Genomic DNA, 17,358 nt, shown 5'->3' with positions numbered 1-17,358 from the left:
GGCTGGGGTGTTTGTTTTGGATGTGCTGTCGATTAGGTGGCATAGTAAGCTGATGTTATCATTGGATAGCCTATTCTTTATGTATCCGCCCTGTGAGATGTGGACTATGCTTGGTAGATATGTGTTTAGTCTCATCGCCAGTGCCTTCGCGTAGATCTTACAGTCCACATTTATTAGTGAGATAGACCGGTAGTTGGCAGGGTATTGGGGGTCTTTGCCGTCTTTGGGAATTACTATTATATTCGCCTCGGACATTGACTGGGTCATGCCGCCAGTTTGGCTGCAGTGTGTGAATACCTCAACCAGCGTGGGTTTTAGGAGGTGCAAAAAGCGCTTATAGAAGGTGGCTGTGTAGCCATCAGGACCTGGTGCCTTGTTTTCTTTAAGTGAAGCTACTGCCATTTCTATTTCTGGCCCGGTTATTTGGTTTTCTAGCACCTCCCTCTAATCTGCTGTGAGGCATGGCAAGTCTATTTTTTCCAGGAGATGGGCGCCTGCATCTTGCTTGAGGTTGGTGTCTGTTGTGTAGAGTTCCTCGTAAAATTTCCTGAAGACCACGTGGATCTCTCTGTTAGCTGTTTGTGATCTGGAGTTAGTGTCTGTTGTCGCGGCGACTGCGTGCTGTCTCTGTTTACATTTGAGGTAGGCAGCTAGCGCCTTCCTTGCTTTGATCACTGAGCATAAGTTGATAGGTTTATATTTGTTAATCCAGGCCCCTGCCCTTTCGCTTAGGATTCTGTTCAGCTCATATTTCTTTTTAGACAGCTCTGTCAGCGTGTTGCCATCTTTGAGATTAGCTATGTGTCCCCTCTCAAGTTCTGTTATCTGTTGTTCAAGCTCAGCTATTTTTTTGTTTCTTTCTTTGTTCATCCTGGCTTTGATGCTTATGATCCTCCCTCTTAGCGTTGCCTTTAACGCATCCCACAGCACCCCCCTGTCCATGTCTGGGATGTAGTTTAGTTCGAGGTATTCTGTGATGGCCCCCTCAATCTCTTTCACATTGTCCGGGTTTTTAAGAATGTCACTATTCATTCTCCACCTGTTGCAGCGTTTTTCGTTGTGTCTGCCTCTTAGTGTTAGGCTGATGTGTGCGTGATCTGAGATAGTGATTGCTGATATTTCTGTTTGATCGGTAAGGTGTGTGTAGTCTGCTGACACGAGGATGTAGTCTATCCTGCTGTATGAGTTGTGTGGGTGGGAGTTGCAGGTGTAGTCTCTTATGTCTGGGTGTTGTAGTCTCCAGGGGTCTCTAAGTTGGAGTTTGCCGCATACATATTTTTTAGCGTGCTTGGTGTTTGGGTTTTCGTGCGTGGTTTGGCTGAGTGTCTGTCGATAGTATCGTCCATAATCTCGTTGAGATCGCCTGCGACCACTATAAGCTCATGTTGTGGGACATCACCTAGTTTCTTTTACACCCCTTCCCAAAATTCTTTATCATGCGTGTTGGGGCCATAGATGTTTGCTACTTGTATCGTCTCGTCTCCCCTCTTGAGGGTAGTTATCAGTAGTCAGTCTTCATCGTCAGAGTATGTTTCCTGGATTGTTAGTCTAGATTTCTTGTTTACTAGGGTGATCACCCCCCTTTTTTTGTGTATAGCGGGAGAGCAGGCTTGGTCTGCTATCCAGTTTGCTTTCAGTCGTGATGCGTCCTCCAGTGAGAGTTTCGTCTCCTGGAGGACGCATATGTCGCTCTTGAGTTTTGTTAGGTATTCGATCACCTTTTTGCGTTTGACTGGATGGTTAAGGCCTTTGACGTTAAGTGAAACAGTTTTAAGGTCTGCGGAGGTTTGTGTGTTCCCTAATGCCATCATCCCATCCCGTCAGCTGCGCCTATATTTCGGTGGTTTGTGCTATCGTGTGAATCGTTCTTCTGTCTTCCGTTTTGTCTGCTCTGTGTTTGGTTTTCCGACTGCCTGTTCTGTATCTCCCCCTAGCTCCGCCCTCTGCCTCCTCCTCCCAGGGTGTAGTATGTCGCCTTATAGATTGAGGCTAGGTGAAAGATAGTAAGAAAGATAGAAAAGTTGAGAAACTTTACTTGCCTAGACCCCCCCTTGCAGTTCCCACCTCCCTCTCCACCCCCCTCCCTCCTTCTTTTGTCTGTCAAACGTGCGACATCGAAGTTCCTCCTCCCCTCCACCCTGAGATTGCATCAGTAGCACCGAACAATAATGTCTAAGTCAAAAGAGAACCATGTTAAAAAGGATATGGCCCTTTACAGCCTCTTCAAGGTCACTTCACTGCGGTTGAGGTAAAAGTGTTTGAGGTATTTTGTTGTCTTCCTGAGGTAGATCGGTTTCATTGTTCGTGAGCTTAAAGGTCGGTCTGGTAGTATTTCAGGTGTTCGTTCCGCTGGCTCCTTCATTGCTTCCTGTGGATGCTCTTCTCTTTGCCGGGCTGGTGTTCGTGTTTTGAGCGTCCATATCTTCCGTTGGAGGCCCTTGCAGGTATCTCTTCAGTTCGTTCGGGTCATCAAACGTTTGTGCGCGTCCTCTGTCTGCGATCTTCAATTTAGCAGGTCCTGCGAAGGTGAATGATATGCTGCTGTTCCGCAGCCTGTCTCTGAGGGCCAGGAACCCTTTTCTGATGTCTACCGTGTGTTTGGAGTAGTCTTGCGTTATTATAAGCTTGTTTCCATTCCACGTTAGGTTCTGGCCCTTCCTTGCCATTGCGAAGATTGCCTCGGTGTGGTTGGCTCTTAGTGGTGTAAGTATAATGGGTCTTGGTCCTTGGCCTTGTTTTGGTTTGAAAGCCGGCACCCTGTAGACTTTGTCTACTTCGAACTGTCTGTTGAAATGGATGCCCGTGATCTGAGGAAGCAGCTCCTCTACTAGTGCCGCGCAGGATCCCGTTTTGTCCTCCGCGCCTTCTGGGACTCCCAGGAGTCTTATGTTGTTCCTTCTGAGGCGGTCTTCCTGCTCCGCTAGCTGTTTTTCCATGATGGTTGATTTCTTGGAGACGCCTGCCAGGTGTTTGTGGGCCTGGGCGCAGGTGTCTTCGATGTCACTGATCCTTTTCTCCGCGGCATCGATCCTACTGTTTGTCTTACTTTGATCCGCTCTGATCCCGGCTAGCTCTAATTGCATGTTGTCTATGGTCTGCTTAGTCGCTTTGGCGAGGTCATTCCCTTCATTTATTTTTTTTAGTAGCGTCTCTAGCGTGACTTCATGTTTTAAGTCCATCTTGGTTTTTGCAGGTGAGTCCGGTGAGGATTTCCTTTTCTTGGGCTCATTGCTGGATTTACCGTCTTGGCTTGCCATCCCATGGACTCCTCTGCCGACCAGATAGGAGTGCAGGCGACTTTCTTTGTGCTGGTTGGATACTTCCGCTCTTTTCTTGCCTGCTGGTGTTAGGATCTCAAGACGGAACCTGCTGGGTTCGCGAATGTACCTGGTTCTGGTCTTTGCCCCCGCCAGCTCCCCTTGTTTGTGTGTCTCTGTGTTGGGATTGCGGTGTACAGGGTGCGGATCGTCCTTTCAGTATGTTTGTTTCTGTGTAGCTAGGTTGAAGGACCGCCTCGGCTGTATGGCCGGTGTATATATAGGGGGTTTACCCAAACATAGTCACTGGGACCTGGGTTATATAGGTACTGAGAAGAAGGGGTCCCAGCATGCGTGTAACAAAGTATAAGCAATTCAAAATAATTTTTACAGAGACAATGAATGCGTCCACATTGTTTTATTCACAATGGGACTAGGTATATTGAATATACTGAACATTGATTACATATCATAATCGGTTGTACAGTGCCCCAGAAGGGAGGAGGAAGTGATTGGGTGAGGATAGTGAGATGGAAGGGAATTAGTGACAGTAAAATCAGCAAATTATCAAAAATGCATTGGTGAGTTAATTTCTATACAAAAAACATAGGACCGTTGGTTAAATGCATAAATCAAAGAATATCATACTCCACAAAGTACATTAAATGTAAAAATATTGGCGTGAAGTTGACGACCAAAAGGCTATAGTCAACGTTTCGACCCTCGGAAAATTGCAGGGATTAGTGGTGCCCTTACTGTGGGGTCTTCATCAGGACAGGGTGCGGGGCAGACAACCTGAGGTGTCAGATAGATTTGCACAGGGTCTGAGGGTATTGTATTGTTAGCACAAGGGATCACTCCGAGGTGTCCAGATCGTAGATTACATTGGCACAAGGTCCGACAGTGTTAGTCATTGCACAGAGGGTCGTTCAGTGGTATCCGGAATAGAGGTTTGGTAACCAACAGGTCCGCGGGTATTTTTTGGATCTCTCCGTGGTACCTTCAGCCGATTAGATCTAGCATAGAACGCCGCAGGGCTATTCCTTTGTCTTGCCTTCGTGTTTGCGTGGTATGTTTCATTTTCCCTTGTACGATGGCGACGTTCTCTGTGTGTGCGGTTGGGTCCCTTAGGCACTTCCTCTTTGTGCCTCTTTCATCGGTTGCGCGCTCAGTTTGCCCCTCTTTGCGCCTGTCTGGTCACCTTCCTTATGCGCTAGGTGTATTGTTATTGTCTCCTTCGCCGCTCGCCGAGCAGCTTCAAAATGGCCGCCCCCAGTGACTCTGCGGTGCTTACGGTTTCCTTACGGTTCCCTCTTTGTCGATCTTTTATGAGGGAGCGTGCTGTCTGTTGGTTGTGTGCTTGGATTCGCGCCGACTGCCAGCGCTCCCTCCGTTGCTTCCCTGTTTGAGTTTGGGTCTTGTTGTCTGCGGCGCTATAGAGGTGGCATGGGAGCACTTCACGTGAAAATGGCGGCCCCCAGCTCTCAGTTTCGCTTTCTGTTTCCTCCCCCTCTCTCTATTGTAGTCTACAGTCTTTTTTTTGGGGAGTTTGAAAATGCTCCATATGAGGGGGTGAGGGGTGGATGCCGGGTCTTGCATCTGCTTATTTAGCGCTCCGCTCTCACCTTCGCGCTTTTCCAGATGCTCCGATCTTCTGTTTGCTGTTTTAACGGGGGGCCGCCATCTTGTTTCCACTGCTTCCACTGCTCCGCTCCGCTCGTTTTTCCGAGTCTACAGGTGCAAGTTTATCCACTGCTTCCACACCGATTTGTTCCTTGGATGTTCAGACATCCGTTTTTGTATTCTGTTGATCCGCTCGGGATCCTAAAGGTGCACGTTTCGCCGTTATTTTATTTAGGTTGGAGGAGGTCCCGGACTCAGACAACCGCCTGCATCGACGTCCAAGCCACGCCCCCTCGTGGCACTTTTTTACACACCAATTTGCGTGCGGGATAAAAAAAAAAACAGCATCATCCTCATATAGTAATGCTCCTATGGGTCGTTTACCAATGTGGGTAGATCCCGACATTCCCTAGATAATGTAACACCTAAGCCAATTATATACAAGGTTAAATTATAGCTCAGCTCAGGGCAAAAACAACCTTTCTTTTCAGTTTGTTTTCTTCACGATTCTATCTGCGCCACAAATCAAAGGTACAAATAGAAATCAAACCTTATAGGCGGGTGAACGGAAGTAGGTGCTGCATATCTTATTTTTCTTCACTCTGGTAATGAGACTGTGATTGGCGTTTCCCTGTTTAGCTGGCCCATTAATGGAGTTCACAATTGAGAAACCCACCATAATGTCTTGCAGTATTTTGAGCGCAGTGAAAGTGATCCAGGGCTGGGCGGAAGCACAAGCCCCTTTCTGACCCACTCTGTGCACACGGAAAGGGTGGGGGAGGCAAACACTACGTTTGTGCTTAAAGCGGAGGTGTGGGGGTCAATACACACTGAGCATTACGATGCTGCTCATGCAGTTTGGGGGGTCGCACTACTTAGAGAACTGTTTACTCTATAGGGGCTCTGTGTGAGCAGCAGGATACCTAGAGCCTCCTTGAAGTAACAACTAGGAAGGGGAGCTAACACTGGGTGAATGTCCAACCCCTAAGCGCATGTCATCAAACGATAAACAAGGACGTCAACACACATGTTAAGTGAACGTTTGCAAAACCAGTGTTTGTTTGTTTACAAATAATTCAAATTTTGCTGCAGTTTAGTTTAAATGATTCTCCGATTGGCTTGAAACTAAAAGTTTACATAGGACCGGCATTTCCTTCTGTTAACGCAAATATTTCTGACAAGAATGTAGTATTGGGTTCCAGAAACATTTGTATACTATTTAAGCACAAGCGTTGGGGATAGCCGTTTTGGAAAGGGGGAGGAGGCTGTTCAGTGACATGTGTTCATGGACACCACAAACCGCAACCCTGAAAGGTCCACATGTAATTTTGACTGCCTCGGTCCGGAGCTTCAAGTAAGACGCTAAATTGGAAAGTAAAAGTAATGGCACTCCCCGCACAAATGAGGGCCCAGATTAGGAAAGCGCTCTGTGCTGCGTTAATGATAGTAAGCGCTATGCAAATGACCACAGTGCAGCATGCTAGTAAGGCCAGTATATATAACAACAAATTTGCGATGAGAGCACGGAAGGGACACCGCTGCATAATACTGTCCTGAAACACTGCTTGAGGGCGCGCAGAGGCTGTGGACGCAAGGTGTGTGCGACTGGGCACAGGCAGGTCCATGATCCCGCGCGCCCGTGGGTGTGTCGACACAGGGGAGGGATGAGCCGCAACTCTGCAGCCCAAGAACTGAGGTGCTGTGTCGCCATCGGAGGCGGATATTGACGATCAGGAGCCTGAGACCGGTGAGCTGTGCTGACAATGCAAAGGGGGCCACAGGACGGTGCCAGGTTGTGGTTGCCCGTACCACGCAGCATCTGGCCTACCGGCTGGGGCTTAGCTTAGAGGCGCAAGACGGATTGGACTGAGGCACAGCTTGCCGGCTCTGGGCAAAACATCTGAGCAGGCAGACAGAACCACTCTGCTGTATACAGATAAAGATCCCTGCGGTCACGAGAGAAGCCGCCATTTTGAAGCCAAATATAACAAGCGGTCGCGCGGAATGAGGGAGAGGAGGGGGCCACGCCCCCAACCAGATGGCACACTGCACGCAATTAAGTGCGAGTGGATCAAAACTGTAGTAAGGCGCCGCTGCCTCTGGACTACACGGAAGATACCATAGGGCCAACAGAAATCAAGAAAACAACAGCAATGCCAGACTTAAACCAATCGCGAGGGGCAGGAGAAATTACACGGAGTTGAAGCCAATATACAGTTTACTTTAAGTCTAGCTGAGACATCACATGCAGCGTATGCCCTGCCAACGAAAGACCTAAAAAAGGGAGTTTAAGAGTTGGCAAGTAGTTTTAAATACGACGTCGATGTGGCAAGAAACTGCACATGCAGGCCTTACAGTGGTAGGCCTGATACAGGTTTGGAAGGCTACTTCTGAAGGTGGCACAATCAGTGCTGTAGCCTACAGGATTATTTAACGTCCATGCCACTTTACGAGGAACTTACACGTATATTGAATATGTTAATCGGGTCTACACCTATTACACACGTTTAAGGAAGAAGCACATGCACTTTAGCACTGATCAGTTTTTTGACTGGATGTCGATAGCAAAACATTCATACATACTTTAATAAATCACAATCTGGATGAGATGCCCTAAATGTGCCCCTTCCAAAGAGTCATTTGTTATTGGCTTCTAATCGCATGTTGCTGTTCGCTAATAAACTAATGTATTAGTTTACCTTCTTCTATCGGGCAGTTGTACCAATCAGAACAACTTTAGAAACATATCTTGGATTCAGAGGCACCTTAATCCCATACATAACAAAGGCTTGAACTAGCCTTACACCCCAAATCAGGAGAGATTTGAAAGGGTACTCGATTGGTTCAGCGCCAATGCTGAAGGAAGAAACAGATGAAACATTTAAAGGAGAGAGGCAGAAACACAGTGTGCTAAAGACACAAGAGTAAAGATCAGAACAGGAAGCAGACTTTAGGTAGAGGGTAGAGAACTTAACATGAGCTGGGAGGTTTTCAGTTTCTTGTGAATATATAAAACGCGTGACTTTGCATCCCTTCTGGAAGGAGCAGCACAGAGAAGGGTTGAGAGATGCTTGATTGTGTTCTGAGTTTCTTCAAATGCACGCATAAGGTTTTCTTGTTCCTGAATTTCTTGGCAGTTTGTAAATATTGAAGTTGTGCGAGGATTGTGGTTTTGTCATTTATGTAGGACAGCTGTTTTGGCTTCATACCCACCTCTTTCAGTACCTATTTAAAAAAATGATTATCACAAGTCGAATGTGACAGTGAATACAAATAAAAATAATTTCTGGACTGCATGGGACTAGAACCTTTGATACTTCCTCTGCTGCACACAGCAGCATAGAGGGAAAACCTGCACTCCCTTCATAGATACTGAAGAATCATCCAGAAATATCTAACAGAATCATCTATTATACTCTAATCAGACGCTTAATCAACCCTTGCATTTTTTTTTTTGGGCCTGGTTGTGAGATATTTGATTTTCAAATACATCATTGGGGGACATTCATAATTTTGCAGTTTCAAGAACTTGCAAAAATTTATATTTTTTCAGTTTGGTTTTTGGCAACAATCTCGTATTGCAGGTGAACTTCTGCTACACGTTCATTTGCTGCGTTTTTCTTTAGCAATATATTTTTTAGGGTGTTTTCCTGCAGCAAATCCTAGTTTTGTACATTTTTACCCAAACACTGAATTCAATGAATGTGTGTGCTCTGGCAGTGAAGCCGAGTATTTGGCGATTAATTGATAGGATGGCAGAAAGTGACACAAGACACTACTTCAATCACTTACCGTTCTAAAACCCTGATGACAACGCACAATTGAGCAGCGCCACTTGAGTGCCTGCGGAGCGTTTAGCAAATAACTACCACTGTGTTAATTGGTGCTTTTTCTGTTACAGAGAAAAAGGGCTCATGTCCCCCTGAAGATATTCCCTTTGGCTGTCCCGAGGTGGTAGAGCCGAATGAATGCCAGAGTGACGACACCTGTCCCGGAGAGGCTAAGTGCTGCGGGACCTGCACAAAAAGGTGCGCCGAACCTCCGCGTCAGCAAGGTATGTGGGTCATCTCCTGGTCTATTGCATACCATAATGTACTCATATCTAAGAGTTCAGGGGTGACACCAATCACATGCAAGATAAACCAACCATATGAATAAAGGCAAGCAAAGCCAGGAGCAAGATTGGGATTGTGCCTTGTAATTGATCAACTAGATTTGATGTATTTTGCAAGTAGATTTCTATCAGAAATGTTGTACATAGCATCAAAAACACTCTAACAGTGCACTGGCAGTTCGGCAAAACACATCTAAGTGGCTGGAGATGGAGAAAGAGACGTAAAGTATGACAATGCATGCATATACGTAAATTAAAATACTTGCACATTGCCATTATTCTGTGTTCCTCAGACAGCCCGGCCAAGGATGAGAGGACAGGCTGAAGGCCTGTTTGCGGGTGGACGTTGAGGGCCGGTGAGGGAAGGTCTACCTGATGTTGGATGGGAGAACATACAATGTACTCAACACAGAGATACCATTGGGACTGGCCCAAGTGCATAGATGCCATGTATTTATACCCTCAGCCTTGCCCGCCAGGAGGGGGTGTGTGCTTCACTCATCACCCACTTAGTAGCACCCAGGCAGCTCACTACAGACCTTTACATGTGAATATCAGTGTGTGCTGGGCAGGAGCTCAACCTTAGACTGTATTAACAGGTTGTAAGCTCTGTTTCAGGATCAGCCATCCAGCTTGGTGCCAGTAGGGGTGGGAAGATCTGGTAAAGTCTCTGTCTTTGTCGAAGAGGGATATTAGGGCGCGCAGAGATGGGCACCGTTGCCTGCAGCCTGTACAGAGTCTCATCAATGCAGTTGTTTGGATCAGGGCTTTGGCTGTGAGGGAAGGAGGCTAAGTGTGGATTTTGCTTGCATTGTCGCCTCGGTGGCTGCAGTTGACAGGAGCTGCATCCTCTGGTTAAAGGGACTCAGGCATTCCTAGTGGAAGGAGATGTAGGATGGTGTCAAGAGGAAGAGGAGGGATCCAAGAAGTGACCAGCGCCATGGGTGGGGAGAAGCAGTAGATCTTTATTTGTTAGGAAGTGAATTCAGTGCATTTCATTAGAGCAGCGATGAAAAAAATTTGTTCATTATATATTGTACGCAGGATTAAATATATTAAACATGTTAGAAATGGGATCCCTGGCTGGCCAGGGCTTGCGCCAAAGTCAGTCAGAGACCACCACTTCCACGTCAGGGCAAGGGAGTTACACGCCAAGATAACCCCTGCTCACCCCCTTGGTAACGTAGCACGAGTTTGAGGCCATTTAGGAGATAAGGTACCTAGAAATATATTTGTGAAGGAAAAGGGGGTATGAAATTTAAAAATTACCCTAACTTGGAACCAAACTGATTGCCAAAATTAAATGATGGGGGGCATTCAAACAACATATGTTTTAGTTCTACAGTGGGGACAGGACCAACAGGAAGAGGGCATTTCTGATTAAAGGGAAACTTATGATACTGGGGAATAAAGCACTCGATGGTTTATGAAAAAAAGGTTTGAGTGGTGTTAGCAGCCCGAGATGTTTTGTGAAGCTTAGTCCATAATTTATCCCAATTGGTAGTCAGCCATTCTTGTGATAAATACTTTTCCCATGCCTGTTCAATCTTTGATTTATGCCTATCTATGGGAAGTTGTAGTGTTTTATATATAATGGATGCTGAGGGGGAATAATCTAATGTTGACGACATGTTCGAGTAATTTACAGGTAAGTTATTATTATCTGCCAGATTATGAAGAAGTTGGAGGAGAGATGAATAAAGAAGATTATATTGCGGTCTAGAAGAGGAAGGTCAAGAAAATTTAGATTGAAGATCAGATAAAGAAAGAGGTTGGGAATCAAATATAAGCTGAGAAATTCACTACAACCCTCTAGAGTGGCAGGTTTTCCAGCCTATGGAACAATTACGGACCCCTAATAGTTTATTGTGCCAAATAGAAACTTGATGAAGGGAGCTAGTAGAGGGATATGATCAAGGTAGTAAGGGGTCAAAAGTTCACGAGAGTGTGAAATGACAGGACAACGTATAGAAGCAGTGTTGGAAGTAAAAGAGTTGGGTAAGAAAAGGATAAAGAAGATGAGATACAGGCAATGTAGGCTTTTGCGATTCCTTTATTGCGATTATTAAGGAATAGCAAGTAAGGAATGGCAAAAGCCTATGTATGTAGGAATTACTATAAAATTAGCGATTCCCAAACATTCCTTAATTGCGACTCGGAAAATGCGAGTCACAATTAAGGAATGGCTTCCCATTCATTCCTATGGGATTACAGGCCCATAGGAATGAATTGAAGATTGCATGCGCAATTTGCGAGTACCAATAGGTGCTTGCAAATTGCGCATGCAATTTTATGGGTGTAAGGGTGTCAAAAGGACACCCTGTTGCACCCCTGAAATTGCTCTGTGCACACATGTTGCGCACACACATGCCCCAAGGGCATGTGTGTGTGTGTAAACTACAACTTTGAAAAATGCACTTCTGATAGATACATCTGCCGTGTAGATTCCTCACCTTGTGAATATCCCCTTGCATCAGCAACATTCGGAAATTCTTTTCGTAGCTTCGCGCCGATGTGGACTTGGACGTCATAGAGGCACGGCATCGCTCGCGACTCCGCTGACGTCACCGACGCCTATAATAGGACCACGCCGGCGTGATGACATCAGTTCCCTTTTTTCCGCGTCGTCGACGCTAACGGTTTTCTGGGATCGTACTGTAGCTTCCTAGTAACTTTTTTACTCTTATTCTGTTATTGCTGTTTCTATTTTCTTCGAGATGTCGTCGAAGAAGACTGGCTTTAAGGCTTGCGGAGAATGTGGCAAGACTATGTCTATTACTGACCCACATGAGTGCTGCGTCTGGTGCCTGAGTTCCGACCATGACGTCGAGGATTGCCCTTGTTGCAAGAAGATGACCCCAAAGGCCCTACGAGAAAGGGAGACGAAACTCCTCGTGGCAAAACTGAAGAATAAAAAGGTTAAAAAGACTTCGAAGTCTCGATCTCTGCGTTCGAGGTCTCGGTCGAGGTCGTGCTCGGAGTCGTCTTCAGCTCATGTTTTGAGATCCTCTAGGAAAAAACATAAGAAGAGTAGCCATAAGTCACGTCATCACTCAGGGAAGGACTCTGGTTCGAGGCCGAAGTCGCAAGTAAAACTTCTTCATAAAGAAGCGGAGGTTTCGATGTCGGAGGCTCAGGACTCTGTTGGTGAAGCTTCGCATCCGGATTCGCCCGAGTCGCAGAAGCAGATGGCTATCCCTTCCCCAGATCCGTCCAATCCTTCTGGTCAGGAGGATGAAGGTGAGGTGCAGGGGGTTGGTGAGACCGAGGTTCCGGTGCCTGCGGGTTCGTCGACCCCGGTTCCGAGACCCGATGAAGAGGTCGACGTCGTGTCGACTCCGCCTCCTCGGGAACAGCCCAGAGGACCGTATCCAGATTTTCCGGCTCCAGGTCAGGATCCATCCCATTTCCTGAACGCCATGTTTGGTGTTTATTCCAGGGCGATGTACCCGTCTGGTGCACCTGTTGGTCCCACGGGTCCTATGTCTTTTAACTTGGGTGTTCCCCAAGCTTATGCTCCTGCGCCCTTCATGCCTTTTATGCCGCTCTACCACCGCATTGGCATTTTCCGACACCGCCTGTGTCGTCGACGCCGAAGCGTACGACGCCGACTCCGTCGACGCCGATTCCATCGACGCCGATGCCTACGACTCCGAGGCAAGATTCTGTTCGACCTCGTGTGAAACGACCTCATCCGACTTCGATGCCGGCTCCGGCCCAGTCGGAGTCGGTTCCGGATCCTTCGACTTGTATCGTGAAGGAAAGGTCACGGAGAGAAGCCCAGATACTTATGGAGGAAGAACAATATCGATATGCTGATATGGAGGAAGGAGAATTACAGGATTCTTAAGATCCTTTTGAGGAACTGGGAGAAGCCAGTGGGCTTGAACTATCTCCTGAGTGGGATTTGGCTTCGGTGTTGACTGTGCCTTCAAAGGATGTGGTGCCTTATCACACTGTTATCAAAAAATCGGCAAATATATTGAACATTACTCTACCCACTGCTGAGTATAAGTCGAATCTTCTAACTGAAGTTCTTCACTCACCCTCCTCTTCTATTGAGCCTATGTTGCCCTTTAATGATGCGTTAGCTGAACCCATCTATGAGGTTTGGAAGAAGCCCTTGTCTACTCCTGCGGTTTCTAGGGCAGTGGCGAGGAGATACAGGGTTGCGCCTGGTGACCCTGATTTTTTGTCAACGCACCCCCTGCCTGAAAGTTTGGTTGTGCAGGCTGCCTGCTCGAAGAGGTCTGCTGGTGCTTTTCCGCAGGTTCCTGGGGATAAGGAGTCCAGAAAGCAGGATCAGGCTGCCAAGAAGGTCTTCTCCTCAGCCAGTATGGCGTTAAAGTCAACCAACGCAACTTGTCTGATGGGAAGGTATGTCCATGCCTTGATGGATTCTGTTAAACAATTGGTTCCGAAAATCCCTGAAGAGGATAGGAAGGATTTTCAGGAAGTGATATCGGACACTCAGGCTGCTGCGAGGCAGGTGACTCAGAGTGGGCTGGACACTGCTGATTCGGTAGCAAGGGTCATGGGCTCTTCCGTGGCCACTAGGAGAGCTGCATGGCTTAAGACGTCGGAGTTCTCTACGGATGTTCAATCTGTTTTGATAGACTTGCCTTTTGATGGCTCAGGATTATTTGGCAAGAAGGCTGATGCGGCCTTGGAACGTTTTAAAGACAGTAGGGCCACTGCTAAATCTTTGGGCCTTCAGTCCAGGGGTACTACTGGAAGACGCTTCAGAGGATTTGGCAGATCTTCCTTTCGTTCCTACAGACCATCTCAGCAGCAGCCACAGCAACAGCAAAATACGCTGTACAAATCATACAGAGGCAGACAAAGAGCCCGTCCTAGAGGCCGTCAAGCTTCCTCCTCCTCCTCTTCTTCTCCTTCCCAGCCCCCTGCCAATGCAGCAAAGCAGCCCTAGATCCGCCATTCCGGATCATGTGGTCCCAGTAGGGGGCCGGCTTACCCATTTCCTACGAGATTGGGAATTGATAACATCGGATCTTTGGGTTCTCAATCTCGTGGGGAATGGGTATGCTCTTCCCTTTCAGGAGTTTCCCCCAAATTACCCTCCTTGCCAGGGTTTTTGTTCGGAGGACCACCTGCTTCTCTTGCAGGAAGAAATCCTGGCACTGTTCAAGAAAGGTGCGATAGAGGTGGTTCCGGAGCAGGAGAGGGGGCAGGGATGCTACTCCCGGTATTTTCTGATCCCCAAGAAGGATGGCAGGCTTCGTCCAATCCTGGATATCAGGATCTTGAACCTTTACCTGAAACAGGAAAAGTTCAAGATGCTCACTCTTGCACAGGTTCTTCAAGCGCTGCTGGAAGAAGACTGGATAGTATTGCTCGACTTACAGGATGCGTATTTCCATATTCCCATCTTGAAGTCGCAGAAAGTATCTTCGTTTTACGGTTGGGTCGCATCACTACCAGTTTGCGGTCCTTCCATTTGGTCTTACTACTGCGCCTCGAGTCTTCACCAAGGTGATGGCAGTGGTGGCGGCACATCTCAGAAGGTCGGGGATACCTGTATTCCTGTATCTGGACGACTGGCTGATCAAAGCGGAGTCGTCAGAGAAGGTGCTCCATCATCTGCAGGAGACAACTCAGTTGTTGCACAGGTTGGGTTTTTCAATAAATGTACCCAAGTCTCACCTGGTGCCCTCCCAGCGCATCCTGTTCATAGGTGCGGTACTGGATACAACTGTATGCCGTGCATTCCCTCCTCCTCAAAGGATTCGCGACATACAGGCAATGATTCCTTTATTTTTCAATGGAGCGGTTATTCCAGTCCTGAAGGTCCTTCGCCTGCTCGGTCTGATGGCTTCTTCCATTCTGTTGGTCAACCATGCACGCTGGCACATGAGGTCACTCCAGTGGTGCCTCCGCAGGCAGTGGTATCAACACAACGGAGATCTCAGGGAGTCGATCAGGATCTCCAGAGAAACTGCAGCGGATCTGTCTTGGTGGAGCGTGGAAGGCAATCTGTCACAAGGGAAGCCTTTTCATCTTCCTCCATCGGTTGCCACAGTGATCACGGATGCCTCCACTAGGGTGGGGTGCTCATCTGGGGGACCTGGAGGTCAAGGGTCTTTGGTCTCCGGAGGAAAGGTTGCTTCATATCAACCTTCTAGAGTTGCGGGCGATACGTCTGGCGCTCAAGGCCTTCATCCCTTCCCTTCGCGGTCAGTCGGTTCAGGTCCTGATGAAGAAAATATTAGCTCCTTCCCCCCTCCCCTGAATCTTTCCCCTTGCCTGCTTTTCCCCTTGCGTATTTGTGCTTATTGTTTATCTTGACCGTAAGTAACTATGTTGCCATGTTCTAATAACTGTGTAACCTTTGTAATGATGTAACCTGTAACTGATCTGATGCTCATGTAAAGCGCTCTGATACCTCCGGGTCTAGCCAGCGCTATACAAAACCTTTAAAATAAATTTAAAAAAAAACCAAAACATATTTTTTATATTATTACACAACTTACCTCCGTAGAGAGCGTCACCGCAGTACTGCCAGCTTCCGCAGATTACTGTAATAAAGTTGCAGGTTTCTTCCTGGGAAAAACTGAAAAAAAGATATGCTACATTCCCGGAAACCAGCAGGAATTGTGTCTTTGTTCCTCTAATAAATGTTACATTAGATGAGGGAAGTTTTGTCTTCCAACCAACAGTAGAAAGGGACATTCTCCAACTCATGCAAAAAGAACAATTGATGGACAGAATGCACAACAATGCCATTCATTCGCCCCAGTGCAGAGATCTGGGCCTAAATCCATCATTTTCTGCTCACCGTGCCATTCGAGTTTGGACCCAGCCATATGCAAATTAGTCTTGAGCCTGCGCTCAATGGGAACAGTCCAGCCCGAACTGACAGGGCAGGTCCTCCCTGGAATGGAAACAAGCATCCGAGGACCGGTTTCTGGCTTAGCAGCCAGGATAGCTTGACTCCAGTAGAATGGGGCGCGATTTACCAAACTAACTTAAGACAAAATCCTAAACTTACTACTATTTTGGTATTCACAGAAGGCACTTACTCATTTTGGTATTCACAGAAGGCACTTACTCATTTCAGAATTCACAGTAGGAGTCCTAACTTTACTACTCCTAAACTGAGAAAAATCCTAACTTTAAGACTTTCTGTATTCACAGAAGGCATTTAGGAGTCCTAAAGTTAGGATTTCTAACTTTACAACTCCTAACTGAGAAAAATCCTAACTTTAAGACTTTCGGTATTCACAAAAGGCATTTTGGAGTCCTAACTTTTGTGAATACCGAAATGAGTAAGTGCCTTCTGTGAATACCAAAATGAGTAAGTGCCTTCTGTGAATACCAAAATGGTCGTAAGTTTAGGATTTTGTCTTAAGTTAGTTCTGTGAATCGGGCCCATGGAGAGCACGGGACCCACGTCTAGACATACCCGTCCCACTTGGGGTGACAAATGCAAAAAGAAGAATTGATGGACAGAATGCAGAACAATGTCATACATTCACCCCAGTACAGAGATCAGGGCCAAAATTCATCATTTTTTTGCTCACTGTGCCATTCTAGTTTGGAACCAGCCATATGCAAATCAGTCCCTTTACCGGCAAACAAAGGATTTTTGGAAGGAGAAAGCGCTAAAGAGAGAAGAGAGAGGAGGCGTTTGAAATCAGCAACGCGTACCTGCCCACGCCCTGACAAGACGAGAAAAGAAAATGCCCGTCGCAGGCTCAGAGTAGCGGACCAGCGACAACCTACAAAACAACGAGCTCAAGACACATTCAAGTAGTACCACAGGACCCTTCGCCCCACATCAAGTGTGGCTACAATAAGAAATACGGTACACAAGTCCTGTCCTTTTGAACTTGTATCTCTCCTGATGAAGACCTTCACACAAAGAAGTGCCACTTAGAAGATCGAAACGCGTTGGCCCGCTATGAGAGAAGTTCCCAGGCAAACCGAGTAGAGTACAGACCTCAAACTGAATCCATCCAGCCCTGAACTCAGGGTTCCTCTGTCCCTCATGTTGTAAATAACTCCCCTGACCTCTCCCCTGGCATAAAAGAGTACCATCAGCCTGAGGACAGTAAAAAGTTATAATCTGCCCTTGTTGTTTTTGTACAAAGTTATAGGACTAATGGTGGATGGAAAAAATCCACAACCACATGTACCATTGAAATATTTTTTAATATTTCCGTATGTTTTTTGTCATTAGAATACACCTGTCTCGAATGTATATATTATCACATGTCTAAATTGTTTTCCACAGTATATAATTATAGAATAAACTGCCTTGCTCTGAGTGTACACATTAAGAAATGTTTAAAATGTTCATCATTGGGTTGTGTTTGTGTAACTTGAAAAATTGAAAAAAGAAGA

At 46.7% G+C, this 17,358-nt stretch overlaps 1 protein-coding gene across 9 annotated transcripts in view; it reads left to right on the top strand.

Moving 5' to 3' along the window:
* Positions 1–17,358, top strand: part of LOC144764028 (uncharacterized) — a 1,051,947-nt gene that overhangs the window by 1,012,743 nt on the left and 21,846 nt on the right. For all 9 annotated transcript variants that reach the window (XM_078650166.1, XM_078650163.1, XM_078650164.1 and 6 more), the window contains one exon: positions 8,782–8,934. In XM_078650166.1, the coding sequence (XP_078506292.1) occupies positions 8,782–8,934 (153 nt within the window). The remainder of the gene's footprint in view (positions 1–8,781; positions 8,935–17,358) is intronic.

Source organism: Lissotriton helveticus, chromosome 6, assembly GCF_964261635.1.
Source record: "Lissotriton helveticus chromosome 6, aLisHel1.1, whole genome shotgun sequence".
Taxonomy (NCBI): Eukaryota; Metazoa; Chordata; class Amphibia; order Caudata; family Salamandridae; genus Lissotriton; species Lissotriton helveticus.
The sequence above is the reverse complement of the archived record's forward strand: the minus strand, read 5'-3'. Positions and strand labels throughout refer to the sequence as shown.